The following is a 16,581-nucleotide window of genomic DNA, read 5'->3' as shown; positions in this document are numbered from 1 at the left end:
AACTAATCTTTGCCACTATTTTTATAAATATGGACTATTTTAAATAATCTTGATTTTAAATGAAAGCACATTGGGCTTTTTTAAATAAACTGGCAATGCATGACTATGATATATTGTTATTAAATACCCAGGTCTATCGAAATATCTTTGATATGAAATTCAAAATGAGTCTCAATCATGATTTTGCATAGTTTGCTAGCTGTTCTTCCTTTTTACCTCAATCATGGTCTCATCTAGAATCTTTCCCATCATACTTTGGTTGGAAAAAGTTGAAGAGCAAATGAGGGATTCATGATACAAACATCTCTGTGACCTAAGTAATCTTAATGTTGCCCTAATCACAAACTCCAGTTTCCCAATAGAGAGCCTGACTATGGAAGGAAGAGGTTAAATTTCATGTCACTGAAGAGGATTTAGCAGAGGAAGATAAATTATTTGGTAGTGAATGACTTAATTTGGTTACTATGAATACTCAATATGGTTTATTTAGGCATCAGTGTAGATATTTTCAGCTTGATTGGGCTCATCATTCAACAGTCAGTACATATGCATGAATGAGAGAGTGATCAGATCCTCTTGGTTTTACTCCATGAAGATAGAACCCAACCAGCTAGGTACTTATGGGCCTCGGCTTCTCGGTTAGAGCTAGAGGTTCTAAACACAATTGATGGGGGAGCACTCATTTATATATGTATTAAAGCGATGGCATTTGACAAACTTTCACATCACTTCCTGTGTTTCATTAAAGGTTCAACGATCTTTTTTTTTTTGACAACATAAATCATCTATAAATAAATAAACATCTAAAAGCATCACACAGAGGAAAACACATTAAAAGGAAGTAACTGTAATTCCCACTCCTCTTTTTTATTTTCCTCAATTATAACTCGGCCCAGCTGCACTTTTAGGTCAGCTATTCCTTGAACAAATATATTTAGATGTAGCACAAGACATGACCTTATTTCCACAGTAACAGTGATAATGTAAAAGCCAGGGATGAAAGTGAACCAACTATAAAAGCTTTCTGCAGTGTCATCGGGGTCCTCCCCAGTTGTTATGAAAAAGGTAGACTGATCTTTTCTGTGGTTACTTCTCATTGTATCATCATCAAAGTGAAAACAAGATGGTTTGGGCCGAGGGTCCCAGAGTATAATGTAATACCTTGCTTTTCCTCCTTATACCAAAACATTAGCTTAAAAACATTTCAAAGGATAGAATAAATAAATCACATTAAGAAAATTAACATTTTTTCCATTAGAGAAAACTATTTAAACTCTCTGAAGTACATCTGTGTCTCTTTTGCTGTCTTGCATACAGGGTTATCGTTACCATCTTTCTAAAGGTTCGATGTAGGATACAGGATGCTTGGGGCTGGTACACTGGGATGACCCAGAGGGAGGGTACGGGGAGGGAAGTGGGAAGGGGTTTCAGGATGGGGAACATGTGTACACCCGTGGCAGATTCATGTTGATGTATGGCAAAACCAATGTAATATAATAAAGAAAAAAAATTAATTAAAAAAAACTCTCTGAGTTAAATATACATACAAAAACTTCATTAAATTTGGAAATAATACAAATTGCTATTCTAAGCTGAAATAGTTCATTTGGATAATGCATTTAGTAGTGGTTTGGCCAAGAAGCCAACAGTGGTATAATTAAAAAAAGAAAAGATATGCATAATCTACTTAGAACTCAGTGGGTCAAAATAAATTTTAAAAATAAAATATTCTATAGTCTCATTCAAATACCAATAATAAAAAGTAAGAGCGATTATAGGCAAAAAATTGAATGTCTTGTTTTTCTTAAATATCATATATTACCTCTTTATATTAAAATAAAGTTGGAAAAGGAAATATTAATACTAGTGACCACAACTTGCTTCTTACTTATAACCACATTTGGCAACTTACCTCTACTGATACCTGTCAATTGTGGGAAGAAATAAAGGAAAAGTTCATTATTAGGATGAGGCACTCTGTGCTTGCGACAGTTATGTCTTCAATCTGTCATTTATTCTGATCTACTATGGAAAATTAAAAAACTACATTTATATCATAGAATGAAGTTTTAAAAATTATTTTAATTTTAGGAAACTTTTAAAGTACATGTCTTGAAATATTTGAAATTTGTGGTTGGACTAGATAGCCCTTGCAATGACAGTAGTTTGTAAAATAAAGTTTTCTCTCCAGGGTCTGCCTGCCTGTGTTAAAATCTCAATAGCTATGCTATCCTGACAAGCTTCCTCATCTACTCCCCAGCCATATATACATGATGATTAATGAAAGATTCAGACTTAGCTAACCCTTCTCATTCAGAAGGCTGCACATATTTACACAGAGCAGTCAATAAAAGTAATGTAAAGCAATGTACACCATTAAAACTAAGGGAAGTAAAAAAGAAAAAGAAAAAAGAAAAAAATTCTACATAAACTCACCAAAGTTGATCTGATTGTACCTGTAAGCTTTGCCAAAGACCATGCTTACATCTCCATGCACTAAACTGCAATCTACATTCTTTGTAGATTTGTTCCAAATGTGAAAATGCGAATCCTGATTTGGACTCCTGTGAAATCATGCAGTCTGGCATGACAATCCTACTTAAAACCTTACTCTGTTTTTCTTCTGATCCTGTAGTTCCCATGTATAACTTCTTGGTATGTTTTCTCAGATCAAGATGAGAAGAATTTTCCTATAATGTCAAATTAATATATATCAACCCTCTAAAAAATAATAAATGTCATGCCATACTTGGAAGAGTCTTTATTACTGAAGTTGCTAACATTTAGGAAGTACCAGTTTACACTAAGAGCAAGCTGATTGAAACCATTTATTCACATATGCAAATACATATGTAATAAGACTGTGAGTTGGAATGCCAAAGGCCCATCACAGTAGATAAAAATATGTTACTGACTACCTAGCAAATAACTCATAAGGATTACAATGCATAGCAAAAAGTCATGGTCAATGATGATCTATCTATCTATCCCCTTAAACTTTTTCTAATACTCCTTGAAAGTTTCAAACATTTATAATTATTCTTCCTTTAACTTGAGATATTGTGTCTGTTTTCAAAATAACACCTAATTCTTAATTTTTAATAGCAATTTTAAAATGCTGATTTGATGGAAAGATTAGAAAATCCAGTAAGAGATCTAAATATCTCTTGTAGTACATTAAAACTTCCCCTTTGTTTCTACATGCTTTTGCTGTTTTCTTTGCTCAAAGGGTCATAGCAGATGTAATACAGCAGGTTTCAGTGTATCACTTAGCTTGCAAGACTGTCTTTGCAGAATGAACAATCATTAAGAAAATGAATCTCATTTTGAAAATAAATTTTTACTTACTGTAAGTAGCTTCTTTGAGTTATCAGTATCACTAATTATAAATTATAACTTTTAAAAATTAAAACACTCTCATTAGGATACAACATGAGTAGTTCTCTAATGTAATTAAAATGGTTTTCCTTTTTTAAAACTGTTCTTTTTCCAGTTCAAGTTACATATTGAAAAACTGGTCATTGGAAAGGATTCTTTCATAGTTAAAAATTTTGGTATAAGAGCATCTACCTACGTGGAGACACTATCTTGAGTAAGTCATGATTATTTTCATACAAAAGGTTGAAGATGAAATATACCTTGAATACTTAATTTGTTTACATTTTCTCACAAAATTGAGAATTTCTGCTGAGCTATATGATTAAATAGAATAAGAAAAATCATAATATGACTTTTCCTCTTATTTCTCTCTTTTCCTCATTCTTTTCATGTTTGATTAGTAGCTCTATATCCCCAGATAATTTTCAAATCTTATGTTCACACGTCAGTGATCAATAATTATTTAGCCACTTATGTCTTTCGCCACCACCATCTGACCAGAGAAGTCTTCTCTAAAACCTAGAATATTTAGAAAATGCATCTTGGCTGGTCTTCTATGAAAGAAAAAACAAAACAAAATGATAATTTGTCTTTAATGTTATTTTCATCAAAGAGGAAGATGATTTTCCACTGACCTAACATTATCTTGATATAAGAAGAGGACAGTTTTTATCTTACGAATTACTGATTGGGAAACTGAAGCCCAGACATACTGAAAAACAGCTAACCTGCCCATAGTTACTGTGATTACGGCAAAGACACAGATTCTGAATCCAAGACAGAGCTCAGATATTCATCCTAGGATTGAATTCTAGTTTTCCAAAAAGTTGTTCTTTCTTCTCTCCCTTTCCATCTAGACCACAAGAGAAATACTCTTATACATAAAGTATGAAACACAACACATGATTATAAATATTCATATTTTAAAGTTATCCATGTATGGTATGTACATTCTAGACAAATTTTCTGATCACCTACATGAAATTTTGGAAACGAGACATAAAATTAATTAAAAGATAAAAATTTTACAAGATAGTTGAATTTATTAGGGATATGACAAATAATTTCACTAGTATCAGCCACTGCATACTTCATAAACAATCATTGCTCTGAAGACTAATTTAAAAAAAAAGCTTTCTAAAAGAGTTTAATTATTTAAAATAGAACAGGTGAACCAAATCTCCTTAAAGTTAAGGACAGAAAACTGAGATTTTCATTTAGGCTCCAATAAGATTAGCTTTCAAAATGCACTTTAGTTAGTGGTCATAATTAATATTCCTATTAAAGTGCTGGGTACTCTAGGAATATATATTTGTTCTCAGGAATAATTTTAAACTCCAAACTTTCTAAATCTCTTGCTCTGATCTCCATAATTTTTTTTAACTGAATATTTAGGACATTTGTGTTGCTGTTGTTGTTCAGTTGGTAAGTCATGTCCAACTCTTTGCAACCCCATAGATCAAAGCCAGAGAATTAGAACGGACATTTGTACTGCTATACTTAATGTAAGATGAAACCTGTGTCATAACAAAAAAATTCCATTTTAACAATGAAGTCTGTGTCTCTATTCAACATCTATGCCCAGACGATTCTAAAGACTGTTTATGTCAATGTGGTACATTAACTGTTTTGAAATTGTCGTCTGCCTTTTGTGTTCCTATCTGCCTTTATCATAAGCTCCTCTATTTACTAGATCAATGTAGTGCAATAATATCCTAATATAGACTGATAAAACTTGTCATCCTGATATGCAGCTCACATTTTTTTTTTTGGTTTGACTTCTGCTATCATGTTACAACCACCTGTCCCGGGTACAGCATCTGATCTTATACATTATCATAGAAGAATATTGAAGATGTGTAAGTTGCTTTGGAAAATGTTCCAATTTTAAATACATATCTATTTATTCCTATTATTACATTGTTCAGAAAGATATAATAAAAAAAAATTATTTTGGATGCACCAAGAGCATCTATACAGCGTAAGAATAAAACATGCAGGCCTCTGGTCCCCTAAAAGAGAACCTACTGTCTATGTGCTGGTTGAGGCAACACAGAACATGACTGTATCATTATTGGACATATTAAAGTAAGCGATCACCCTTTACCCAAGTCTGAGTAAGTCTGACTGGAAAGAGTTGTGGAATCTGGGAACCTATAAGATTACTCTATATACAATGCGTGCTGAACACATGCATTTCTGCTAAAAACAGCAGAGTGTATTCAGCGCCACATCACGTCATGCACACAGGAACAAGGGTGGCTGGAAAGAATACTGTGATAGCTGCACCATAAATAAGCAATGTATACTCTTCCCTCCTTGGTACTGAAGTAGTTTTAAGCCATATATTTCTTTTCCCAATACATGAACATCAATATTGTAGGTCAATTAGATGAAGTCAACGTTAGAACACAGTAAATATTAGCAACGCTAACAAGCAAAGGCAACTACAAACCACTCTGATGTTTCAGTTACTCATACTTTTACAAAAACCGTTATTTCTGAAGCACGTGGCTAAAGTTAAACTAACCATTTCTGTACTCAGATTATTTTTTTACCACTCACTTTTGAAAGCTTAGGCAAGTTTGTCTCAGACATGGTTAAATAGAAAATACCCTGAAATTCAATAAATATCAGAGGTCAAGGAAAAGTACCATCCTCATCATGAAAGCAGTGGAGTCCCACTTTCAACGCTGACTTCTTACACCGTGATTACTTCATTGTCCTGTGCCTATGGTAGGTAGTTATTGTAGCATAGCATGGAGACGTGCTACCCTGAAAACTTCCGTTATGAGTAATGGAAGTTATGGGCACAAAAATAGGAAAATGGAACCCATGGCACATAACATCTGTCCTGAAATTCCTGGATTAAAGAGGCACATCTTGTGGGCATGTGAATAAGCTCTAGTAGAAATTCTAAAATATCAACTGTTTTTACAAACCACTTTGCTTTATACTTCTCCAGGCAGATGGTCGTAACTTGTCTTTTAGTTCTGTTGTTTTTGTTTGGGGATCCTGGGAGATAGTTTAAAAAGCTCATAAAAATGGGTACAATACATCAAAATATCTCTTTTGGTTTTGCTATCACCTCGTGTATGTTAATATATATGTACAGATGGTCCAATAATATACAAATTACTGTTATATATTTTCAACTCAATGCAAACATTAACTGCCCTGCTTCCACTATTAAATGTCATTCATGCACCAATTTAAAAGTATGCCTCTCTGATCAACTTCATAAAATAAACTTTAGTCAAAAGAAATAAACTTTCCTAAGTTCTTACAAATGAATGTGCATTTTATTCTCAATACATAGCATTTGAGAGTGTAGCTATACATGATCTTTTGTTACTTTTTTTTAGTTGATAATAGGCACTTTCTAAGAAGAGGATTTGTGGCCCCAAAGACTTTGAAATTTGGTCTTTAGAACCCTCCTTTCATAAGCAGATCTGCCTGAGCCTTAGTAGTCTATTGTATCAACTCAGCAGAAGTCCAGCAGTAGAACTCTGTGCAAAAAAAAGCTTTAGAAAATTGTAACTCGAATAATATTATAGAAAAGCAGTTGTCTGAGTTGAACAACTTAGCATCTACTTTTTAGTGTTTTTTTTCTTTTTCCTAACCACATTTTATGTAGTACCTCTACAAGCAGTAAGAATCAGGTGTGAACAATTCTGTACCTGTGTTTCATTCTTTCTAAGTCACAAATATGCTACAAAACTTATCTTTTTTATATTCTTTTTTCTTTTATGTCATTCTAGTTAAATTTTGTATATGTTAAATATTGTTTGCTTGGTTTTCTTTTACTAAGAACCTTTCAAGTTCATCTTTGAGCAAGTTAAAAAAAAAATTTAGAACATTCATCACCTTTGGAAAATCAGCATCTCTAACATAAATTGTTAAAAAGACCCTTTTACCCTGTGGTGCAGTATTTCTATAATAATATACACTATATTAATAGTTCAGTATTTATGGGGTTGAAAAACATGAGCTTATAAGATGGTGGCTGTTATCCAAGATGAAGGGAGTAGGGATATCCTTACATAAGAGTTAATGATTACTATCTAAGTAAATGTTAAACAAGGAGAGGTACAGTTGAGCAAAAATGCAATTCATGCACAAACCCCAGAGTAATAAGTTCCATATCCCACGTCGGTATCTGACTGAGGCAACAAAACAGTTATTTCAATGGAGCAAATACTGCCTGTTGTGGAAAATAACCTAGCACTATATTACAGAAAAATATCCTATGGAATGAAATCATAAAATGGCACTAATAGTTTAAAAGGTTGAATGATTCCTTGGCATTAATTTATAATTTTAACTTAACAGAAGAGTGAGGAAATGACATATCAGTATACTCAGCCTGAGATCAAATTTGTCATGGCAACATTGGCAGGTTGGACCCTGATTCTTCAACTATTACACTGCCTTGGTTAACAAAAATCATACTTTTAAAAATTACAGAATAGAGATTATAAATAAATGTCAATTGTGCATGCAGTCAACTGCATAATATACAAGCAATATCTATGTTTTTAATAATTATCTTCTTTGGCAGGCCAGAATCCAGCTGGACATGCAATATTTACACATCAAAATCCATATTGTGTTCATCATATTGAAAGCAAGTGAAAATATATATATATATGTATATACTGTATATATACACATATGTATATAGATGTATATACTGTTTTTAATATATTAACAAATATATACGTATATATATATTAAAAGTGGATTTCATCTTTGTCAGATTCAGGTGACTCAGGCCTTGAAACACTAAAAATATCCTGACAGGGTATTTGAGGAGGTACTTGGAGAGGCATTTGGGATTTTGGAGAAGAGACTGGGGGTGCGCTTTTCTCTGAGAGTATTTTCAAGATTTCCGCCACCTGCTTCTCCAGGGCAGTCATTCTGCAGCTTAGTAGCTGAATGTCCTCTTTGAGTTCATGTTTGACTTCCTGCAGTGTGGTCTGTAAGGCCTGCTCCGGGATGGGATAAAAGGGGTGTTTGGCATCAGCCTGGATGGGGCTGTGCTCTAATGGACTTCGTGCCTCCCCAGCCTTATCCAAACGAAGGTCACTTTTTGTAATCCCACTGTCACAGGAATCCGTTTTCCTTAATGGGTTTTTGGTCACACTGTTCTCTGAGTCACTGCCCTTGGGGTCCTCGGACAATAGCCCCATCGACTCAGCTTTAGTGACGTTATTCCAGTCTTCCTTCTTCTCCTCATGGGCTCCCATATTATTCTTGAGTCGCAGCCACCCTTTCCCGTTTCCATTCTTCATTCTTATGGGGCTGTTGACTTTGAGACATTTGGGGTCAGCGCCACCACTGGGCTTGAGTTCCATGGCATCGCGGTTGTTTTGCTTGAGGGACTCACTGGTTTTCACGTAGGCCAGAGACGTCTGAATGGGTGTGATCTGTGACACGGTGACCACGCTGGTGCCGGTGATGGGCGCTCCATTCTGTAAGGAGCGGCTTTCTACCTGCAGCTGGTTCCGCTCGGGGTCGCTCTGCGTTGACCCCTGATTCCGCAGCTCCTTCTGCTGCTTGAATTTTTGGAAGAGCTTTCTTACCGGATGGTCCACGGGGATGCTGAGGGTGACCTCATTCTTTTGCCTGAGGCGCTCCTCCTCTTCTTTCTTCACATCACTGATTTTGCGGAAAATGATCTGTGGAGGGGCAGAAAGATTAAAAACTTGACTATAAAAACAGATGACTTTATACTTGTGTGACAAGATACCAGGTGTATTCTGTTTTCCAAAGGAAACTCTTGCAGATAGGGCAAGCAAGACCACTTCTGAAGGGAAAAATAGTCCAGTGCCAGTTAACAGGTACAATACACTTGAAATCAGATATAGAAACACTGACTAAGCTTGCTCAGCTCATTTTGTCCCACTTCCTTGCATATCAGAGGGGGAATGTAGTAAAGAAACAACTAAATAGAGCTATTTACTTGTTCATGTTCTCATTTCACAGAAAATATACAAATACATAAATATAAACATCTACTAACCTGTTAGGATATACGTATATGCATATATGTATACATGCATGTGCAAGAAAACATTTATCTCTGCAATATATCACTATTTTCTGTAAGTTTTTCTTTTTTCTTTTAGATCATATTATTATTATTATTCAAACCCATTCTTAATGTCACCCTCTGTTTAGAGGTCAAATAATAAGAGTTCTAAGCTATAAAAATACTGAAAAGATAGGCAGTCTACTGACAGCACTGTGAGTTGGGTGGAAGGAGGGATTAAATTTATATATGTGGCTCTGAGGCCAGAACAAGGATTTATATATAGAAGCTTTGGGAAGGTAAATACCAGGTCAGTATACAAACTTCATTTCAAACTACTATGCATTACCTGATTACACTGCCTCAAAAACTCATGAAACTCACACCACTGAAATATTCAAACAGAAATAAGAATGTTGTCCATGTAATACTTTCACTGAGTAGGAGGCTGGACTCTTCAAATTCCGATATTTAAAAAATTCAAATGTAAAGTTAAATACATAGTACATGCAGGATTAGATGAGCACTCACAAATAAGTAAGCATGCTGCTGCTAAGTTGCTTCAGTCGTGTCCGACTCTGTGCGACCCTATAGACGGCAGCCCACCAGGCTCCCCCGTCCCTGGGATTCTCCAGGTAAGAACACTGGAGTGGGTTACCATTTCCTTCTCCAATGCATGAAAGTGAAGAGTGAAAGTGAAGTCGCTCAGTTGTGTCTGACTCTCAGCAACCCCATGGGCTGCAGCCTACCAGGCTCCTCCGTCCATGGGATTTTCTAGGCAAGAGTACTGGAGTGGGTTGCTATTGCCTTCTCCGATAAGTAAGCATAGATTTTATTAAAAATGGATTTTGAAAGTAATACTGTGAAGAAGTTACAACTCCATCAAGAAAAATATAGAAGACTGACTATGTAAGAAATTATTACCATTTATATTATCAGAGTCAGAGGTGAATTTGGAAAGTGCAAGATTTTTTTACTCAGTCTTCTAAAGAACAAAATAACTACAGATGAGGGTTATAAGGAATATTCACAAGGGAGTTATATTAATGTGCTTTCAGAATCAGATAATTCTATGATGCTAGCAAAATTACTTGCCTCCATCACCCTCTCTTATTAAGCTGTTGGTTGGATTAGAAATACATGTGAAGTAAATAGTCTCTCTCATGTAATAGACTCTCAAAATACGTTGATTGTCTCCCTTGAACTCTCATAAAACACTTTCTGTTTGAAACCATTTTCATCACCTCTGTCTCTGTATAGTCATTGATCTTATGCTAGAACCAATACTAGTAATGATCACTGTAAACAGAGAAGTCAGGGAGAGGCAATTCTCTCTATAAAAGCACATTTTCTAAATTGATATTGATGCACTAAATATAGCTTATCAAGAAGTAATAATTTATATTTTAAAATAAATATTCTCTAAATTCAGTAACTGACTATAAAGACCAGCATATTTTCCCTTCTCTACTAGTACATGAAATGGATCTTTTTGAAAAATGTAATTCTAATCTCTTTAGTCTGACATCAAAGCTCCAGCAGTTTAATAAGAAGTCTTTCAAAGGGTTGACATGTTTCTCATGCTTCCTAGGTAAATAAGGCTTGTGCTAAACTTCAAGATATTAAACTTTTTGAGACCAGACAAATCCAAACATGAAAATGAAGATACTCTATTCCTGGATCATTCCCTTTCATTGTAAATACAGTTACTTTGATTCTACGAACTGACATAAAGGGAGTAATGGAAATGGTGGGTCACATCCTTCTTCCCACTGGACTCCAGCCTTGTTTGTTTTTAAATGTAGTTAGTTAGCCTTGAAAAGACACAGCCTTGGTGAGGGGTGGTAACTGAGATTACCCTTCACATTTTGGGGGTGGGGAAATGCATCTATGTCAAATGAACAGTGGAGGAGGGCAAATGCTTGGTGCACAGGGATGTCAGATAAAATACAAGATATCCATGCAATATTTAGGACACACTAAAAAATCATACATTATTTATCTGAATGGGATAAATTTATACTGCCATGTGAGGTTCACAGATGAAAGATTTGGGGTTAGTGGAGACTGAGAATCTGTGGGCATCTTAGGCCATACCTTTATGCTTTAAATTTTCAATACAATGGCTAATAATTGCTTCTAATTATTGTGTGCTTACCAAATTTGGGATGCTTTGTGATTTAAGGATGTAATATGCCCAAGTTAAACATCAGTTAAAAAAAAAAAAAGCCTTCTTTCTCCAGTTTCCCTTAGCAGCCAGGCCCTCTCCATCAACCAAACACCAACAAAGGCCTTTGACACTGCTACCACTAAGTGGAGAACAAAGACTCCTAATGCCGTACTACTGAGTACAAGGGGAGTTCTGTGACAGGGCCAGGCTGCCACTTGGCATCAAGGGACAGATGGAATAGAACTGGGTTGGCATATTTTGTCACCAAAAAGATGTAAAAGCAAATGAGAAAAGGAAAGAATGAGGTTTTGTATATGAAAAACAGAATCCGAAGAATTCATACTTGGATTTAATCAACTATTTAGCATAAACAGACTTGTAAGTCAGAGCTCACTTAAAAAAAAAAACTTTTAATGGAGTTTCCTGAATGAGACTAAATTTATCTATTTTGACTGTAGAACAGAAATTATGACTTATTCAAAAATACTTGTAAAAATACTTATCAAAAATACTTATAAAAAAAGAGGTTACTTCTATAAGCGTATTATCTCATTTAACTGTCATTACTCCTCTATGAGATAGGTCCTATTATTCTCATGTTACAGAAAAGAAGACTGAAGCACAAAAAGTTTGAATGGTTTGCAGTAGGTCACACAGCTAGTAAATGGCCAGGATACAAATCCATGGGGTCAGATTCCAAACAGTTAACCATTATAGTCTAATACAGTTCTTCAGGATAACTTTGACACCACCTCCTGGACCTGTGAAAACCCAGACAGGTGAGTGGATGAAGTAGGGAGTGATACAGCAGTTTAACATCCAAAAGGTAACCCTTCACAGAGCATTTGTCATGATGAACCATCTCTCAAAGTGGAGAAATTAATAAATTGAAGCTCTGTGCTTGTTGAATAAGTAGAGTTGACAAACACCTGCTGAGTAGAATCAAGTTCAGATTTTTGACCCACAGATCAATTTTTAAGGAACCTGAGTAAGAATCTTTGAACTGTAAGAATAGAATAACATCCATTAGAATGTATTTTCTAGCTGATGACAAAGCAAAACTGTCCTAATGCGAGGTACGAGAATATAGGCCCTGAAATTTAAAAAAAAATTACAGAGGTGTCACAACCAGTTGGCCTATGTCTTACGTGCAAAGCCTGATAGACTTTGCTGTGACTTATAAAAAATGTGTTATATAACAAATAAGAAAATAAAGTCACCATATTTCAAAAACATTAAATGTAGTAACATTAAATATAATAAATGCTCATAGTTTGAAGATAATTTTATGACTCTAAACCCCAACTTTGAATAACAACATGTTTTTATTACAAAGAAGACATTTCATCATAAAAAATAGGATGAAAATTATTCTACATTACCATTACAAGCATGAACATTCTCATATAAATTATCTCAGTCCATGCTGAATCTTTCCTTCTAGAGAAGTGCTTCTTACCTTTAATGTTTTAAGCATGTAGAATAAAATGGTTTAAATTCATAAGGAAGAGAAAGATTGATAATTTTTAGTTAGCTAAACCTTCAAAATAGTGTGGTTTTTTTAGATTAAAATAATCTGCAGGCTACTTTTTGGCATTGAAAGAATCTTCAAATAATAATAAGAAGAATTTTCATTATCCAATTGATTCTTACATAAGCAATGTGTCATACAGAAAGTAAAAAATTTCCTATTAATTCAATACATAAGCTATATACATTAATTCTGCCAAATGATAACATAAAATTATGATTATTTTTCCTTAGAAAACAAAGATTAAAAATAAAATCTCCCAAAACATTATTTTAAAAAATAAAGGATCTGAGTGAAGTTCAGAGGAGATCAACTTATATAAGAATTAAATCATGTAAAGAAACAATTTGGATTAAAATAAATCAGCTTTTAAAAATACAATATTTGCTTTTTTCTTTAGGAACCTTTAGCAAGAGGTTCCTACAGCCTCTTGCACCACGTCTATCTTTTGCTGAATGGCAAGTCAAATTGCTAATAAACACTAAAAAATTAAGGACAGAATTAGAAAAGAAAAATCACAAATCAGACTATGATTAGAGGAACACATTTATTGGTAGAATGCACAATAGCCTGTACTGTTTCTATGAGTAAAGGGGTTTATTTCATTTAAGCTTTTCTTCTCCTTGCTTCATTATGTTCTGTGGAGCCCATGCTGGAAGGTTTAATTTATTTAAATGATAAAAGCTTCTTAAACTTGACAGGGAACATGGCCAACCGAGCTTTCCATTTCAAAAGTAGGACATTTGATAATAAAAGGGATATCAAAATTGAATAATTTGAATGTGTACTGAACTTTGAAATCCAATAAAAGCAAGGGGGAAAAAAGGGTTAGAATCATTTATTTAATGACATGCATTTAGTATTATGTAATTTGGAGGATAGTGCCATACTCTCTAAAACGGCTCATCACTTCTCAGATCTGTGAATCTACAGAATTGACTAGGAATTTATAGCTATTTATACAATCAAACACTAGCTCCAGATTATCTGACTCTCTTTAAGGACTTAGTTGTTTTGGTGCTTTGGTTCCTTTTGCTGTTTCTATAAACTTAGTCGCTAATTCTAACTCTAGTCTTTTCAACCATTCCAACCTGAACTAATACAACAAAGAAGTACTTAGCAATCACTATTGTATATATATCAGATACTACAAACTTTTTTTTAACAAAGGCCACAGTGACAGAGCTGCGGGAGGTGACCATGTGTGACTGAAGGATAATGATACACCATACTCTGATTTGGAAATATGGCTCCCTTGCTTCATTCAACCATTCATAGGCTCTTCCAGGGCAAAGAATGTGTTATAGATCTAGTTCAGCCCCTTAGGTCCTAAATGAGCTTTGAGGAATTAATTAATTAAGTGACTAATACAAAGAAAAAGGAAGGAAGGGAGGTGAGTAGAAAGGAAAAAGCAAGGAAATGAGAGAAAAAGAAAATCGTTTGATTTTGTTAATGTGTTGGGAAATACGAATAGGTGTGGTTCATAAGACGCAAATGCAGGACATTCTCGGAGAAGGCAATGGCACCCCACTCCAGTACTCTTGCCTGGAAAATCCCATGGATGGAGGAGCCTGGTGGGCTGCAGTCCATGGGGTCACTAAAGTTGGTCAGACACGCCTGAGCGACTTCACTTTCACTTTTCACTTTCATGTATTGGAGAAGGAAATGGCAACCCACTCCAGTGTTCTTGCCTGGAGAATCCCAGGGATGGGGGAACCTGGTGGGCTGCCGTCTATGGGGTCGCACAGAGTCAGACATAACTGAAGCAACTTAGCAGCAGCAGCAGCAGAACATTCTAGACTTAACTGATAAAATTACGCATTTCTATTACTAAAGTTTTTCATTAAAAAAAATATAAAAGAAGGAAGCCAAAGTCTTCAAAACCAAGAATATAGCTAGTCCAAGGTAAACCTGGTGAAGTTTAGACTCAATCTCAAATATTGCAATAATCCATGATTTGTCTTCCCTGTCTCAGTTTCTACCTTTATTTCCCTTTATTCCATTCTTTTCTATTATATATCAAATATGACAGTGTGCCACAGACAAAAATCACAGAGTAAAATCAAAGCTCTTTAATACAGTCAGCAAGCCTACAGTGGTTAGTTAACCTTCCTTTCCAACTTCTGTTTTCCTTCACTCTCACTTGACCTTCACACACCAGCTACTGAATCAATTTGAGATCTAGAATCTAACACTGCACATAGTGTTCTCTCTCCTCCTCCTCACCTGCTGGGGAGCTCCTACTTATCCTTTAATCCTCAGCTCACTCTGCTCTTCTTTATGAGGCAGGACCAGCTAAAAATTGTGCTTAATGTGCTTTTTTTTTTTCAGTTGCTCAGTCATGTCCAACTCTGTGACCCTATCAAATGTAGCCCACCAGGCTCCTCTGTCCATGTGGATTCTCCAGGCAAGAATACTGGAGTGAGTTTCCATGGCCTCGTCCAGGGGATCAACCCAGGGATTGAACCCAGGTCTCCTGCATTACAGGCATATTCTTTACCATCTGAGCCACCAGGGAAGCCTGGCTATACAATATGTAGGGCCAAATACAACACAAAAATTCAGGACCTCTAATATCACACTTAATGGTAAAATACTGAAAGTTCTTTCAAGAGTTCAGGAAAGAGACAGGTATGTACCATCTTGTCAATCCTATTCATCACTGTGCTAAAGCGAATAGTCAGGGAAATTGTCAAGAAAATGAAATAAAAGACATCCAGAATGAAGAAGAATTAAAACCATCTCTATTTGGAGATGACATGATTAGGTACACAGAAAATCCTAAGGAATCCACATACAATTGTGCATGCATGCACACACACACAAACATACAGCCAAAAAAACTAGTAGAGCTAATAAAGGACTTCAGCAAAAATGTAGGATACAAAATCGATAAAAAGTTAGTTGTATTTCTATACTAGTAATGAATGATCTAAAAATAAAACTAAGAAAATAATGTCAGAAGACAGCATCAAAGAAAATAGAATACTTAGGAAAAATTTTAACAAAAGAAACACAGGACTTAAACACAAAAACTATAAAACATTGTTCAAATAAACTAAAGATCCAAATCAATAGATAGTCATGTTTATAAATTGAAAGACTAAATATTGTTAGCATGACCTTATCCCCCAAATTCATCTGTAGATTTTATTCCTAAATTAATTAGGAATTAAAATAAAACCTTTATTTTTCAGGAATTGACAAGCTGACCCTAAAATAGAGGTGGAAATGCGAGGGACCCAGAATATCTAAAAATATCAAAATATAAGAATGTAGTTGGAGAATTCATACTTTCCAGTTTAAAATTTTATTCCAAAGCTTTAGTAATCAAGACAATGTGGTACTGGCATAAGGACAGACATATACATCAATGGAATAGACTAAGAGTCTAAAAATAAACCTATGCATTTATGGTCAATTGCTTTTTGACAAGAATGCCAAGAGGATTCAATTAGGAAAGATTAA

At 34.9% G+C, this 16,581-nt stretch overlaps 1 protein-coding gene across 1 annotated transcript in view; it reads right to left on the bottom strand.

The window, feature by feature from the left end:
• Nucleotides 1-8,111: 8,111 nt before the first annotated feature.
• KCNH5 (potassium voltage-gated channel subfamily H member 5) overlaps nt 8,112-16,581 on the bottom strand; it is a 358,894-nt gene continuing 350,424 nt past the window's right edge. Inside the window, exon 11 of the mRNA XM_040226310.1 lies at nt 8,112-9,059. Within this exon, the coding sequence (XP_040082244.1) occupies nt 8,112-9,059 (948 nt within the window). The remainder of the gene's footprint in view (nt 9,060-16,581) is intronic.

Source organism: Oryx dammah, unplaced genomic scaffold (genome assembly GCF_014754425.2).
Source record: "Oryx dammah isolate SB20612 unplaced genomic scaffold, SCBI_Odam_1.1 HiC_scaffold_26, whole genome shotgun sequence".
Taxonomy (NCBI): Eukaryota; Metazoa; Chordata; class Mammalia; order Artiodactyla; family Bovidae; genus Oryx; species Oryx dammah.
Note: the sequence above shows the minus strand (reverse complement) of the source record. Positions and strands in the feature narration are given on the sequence as shown.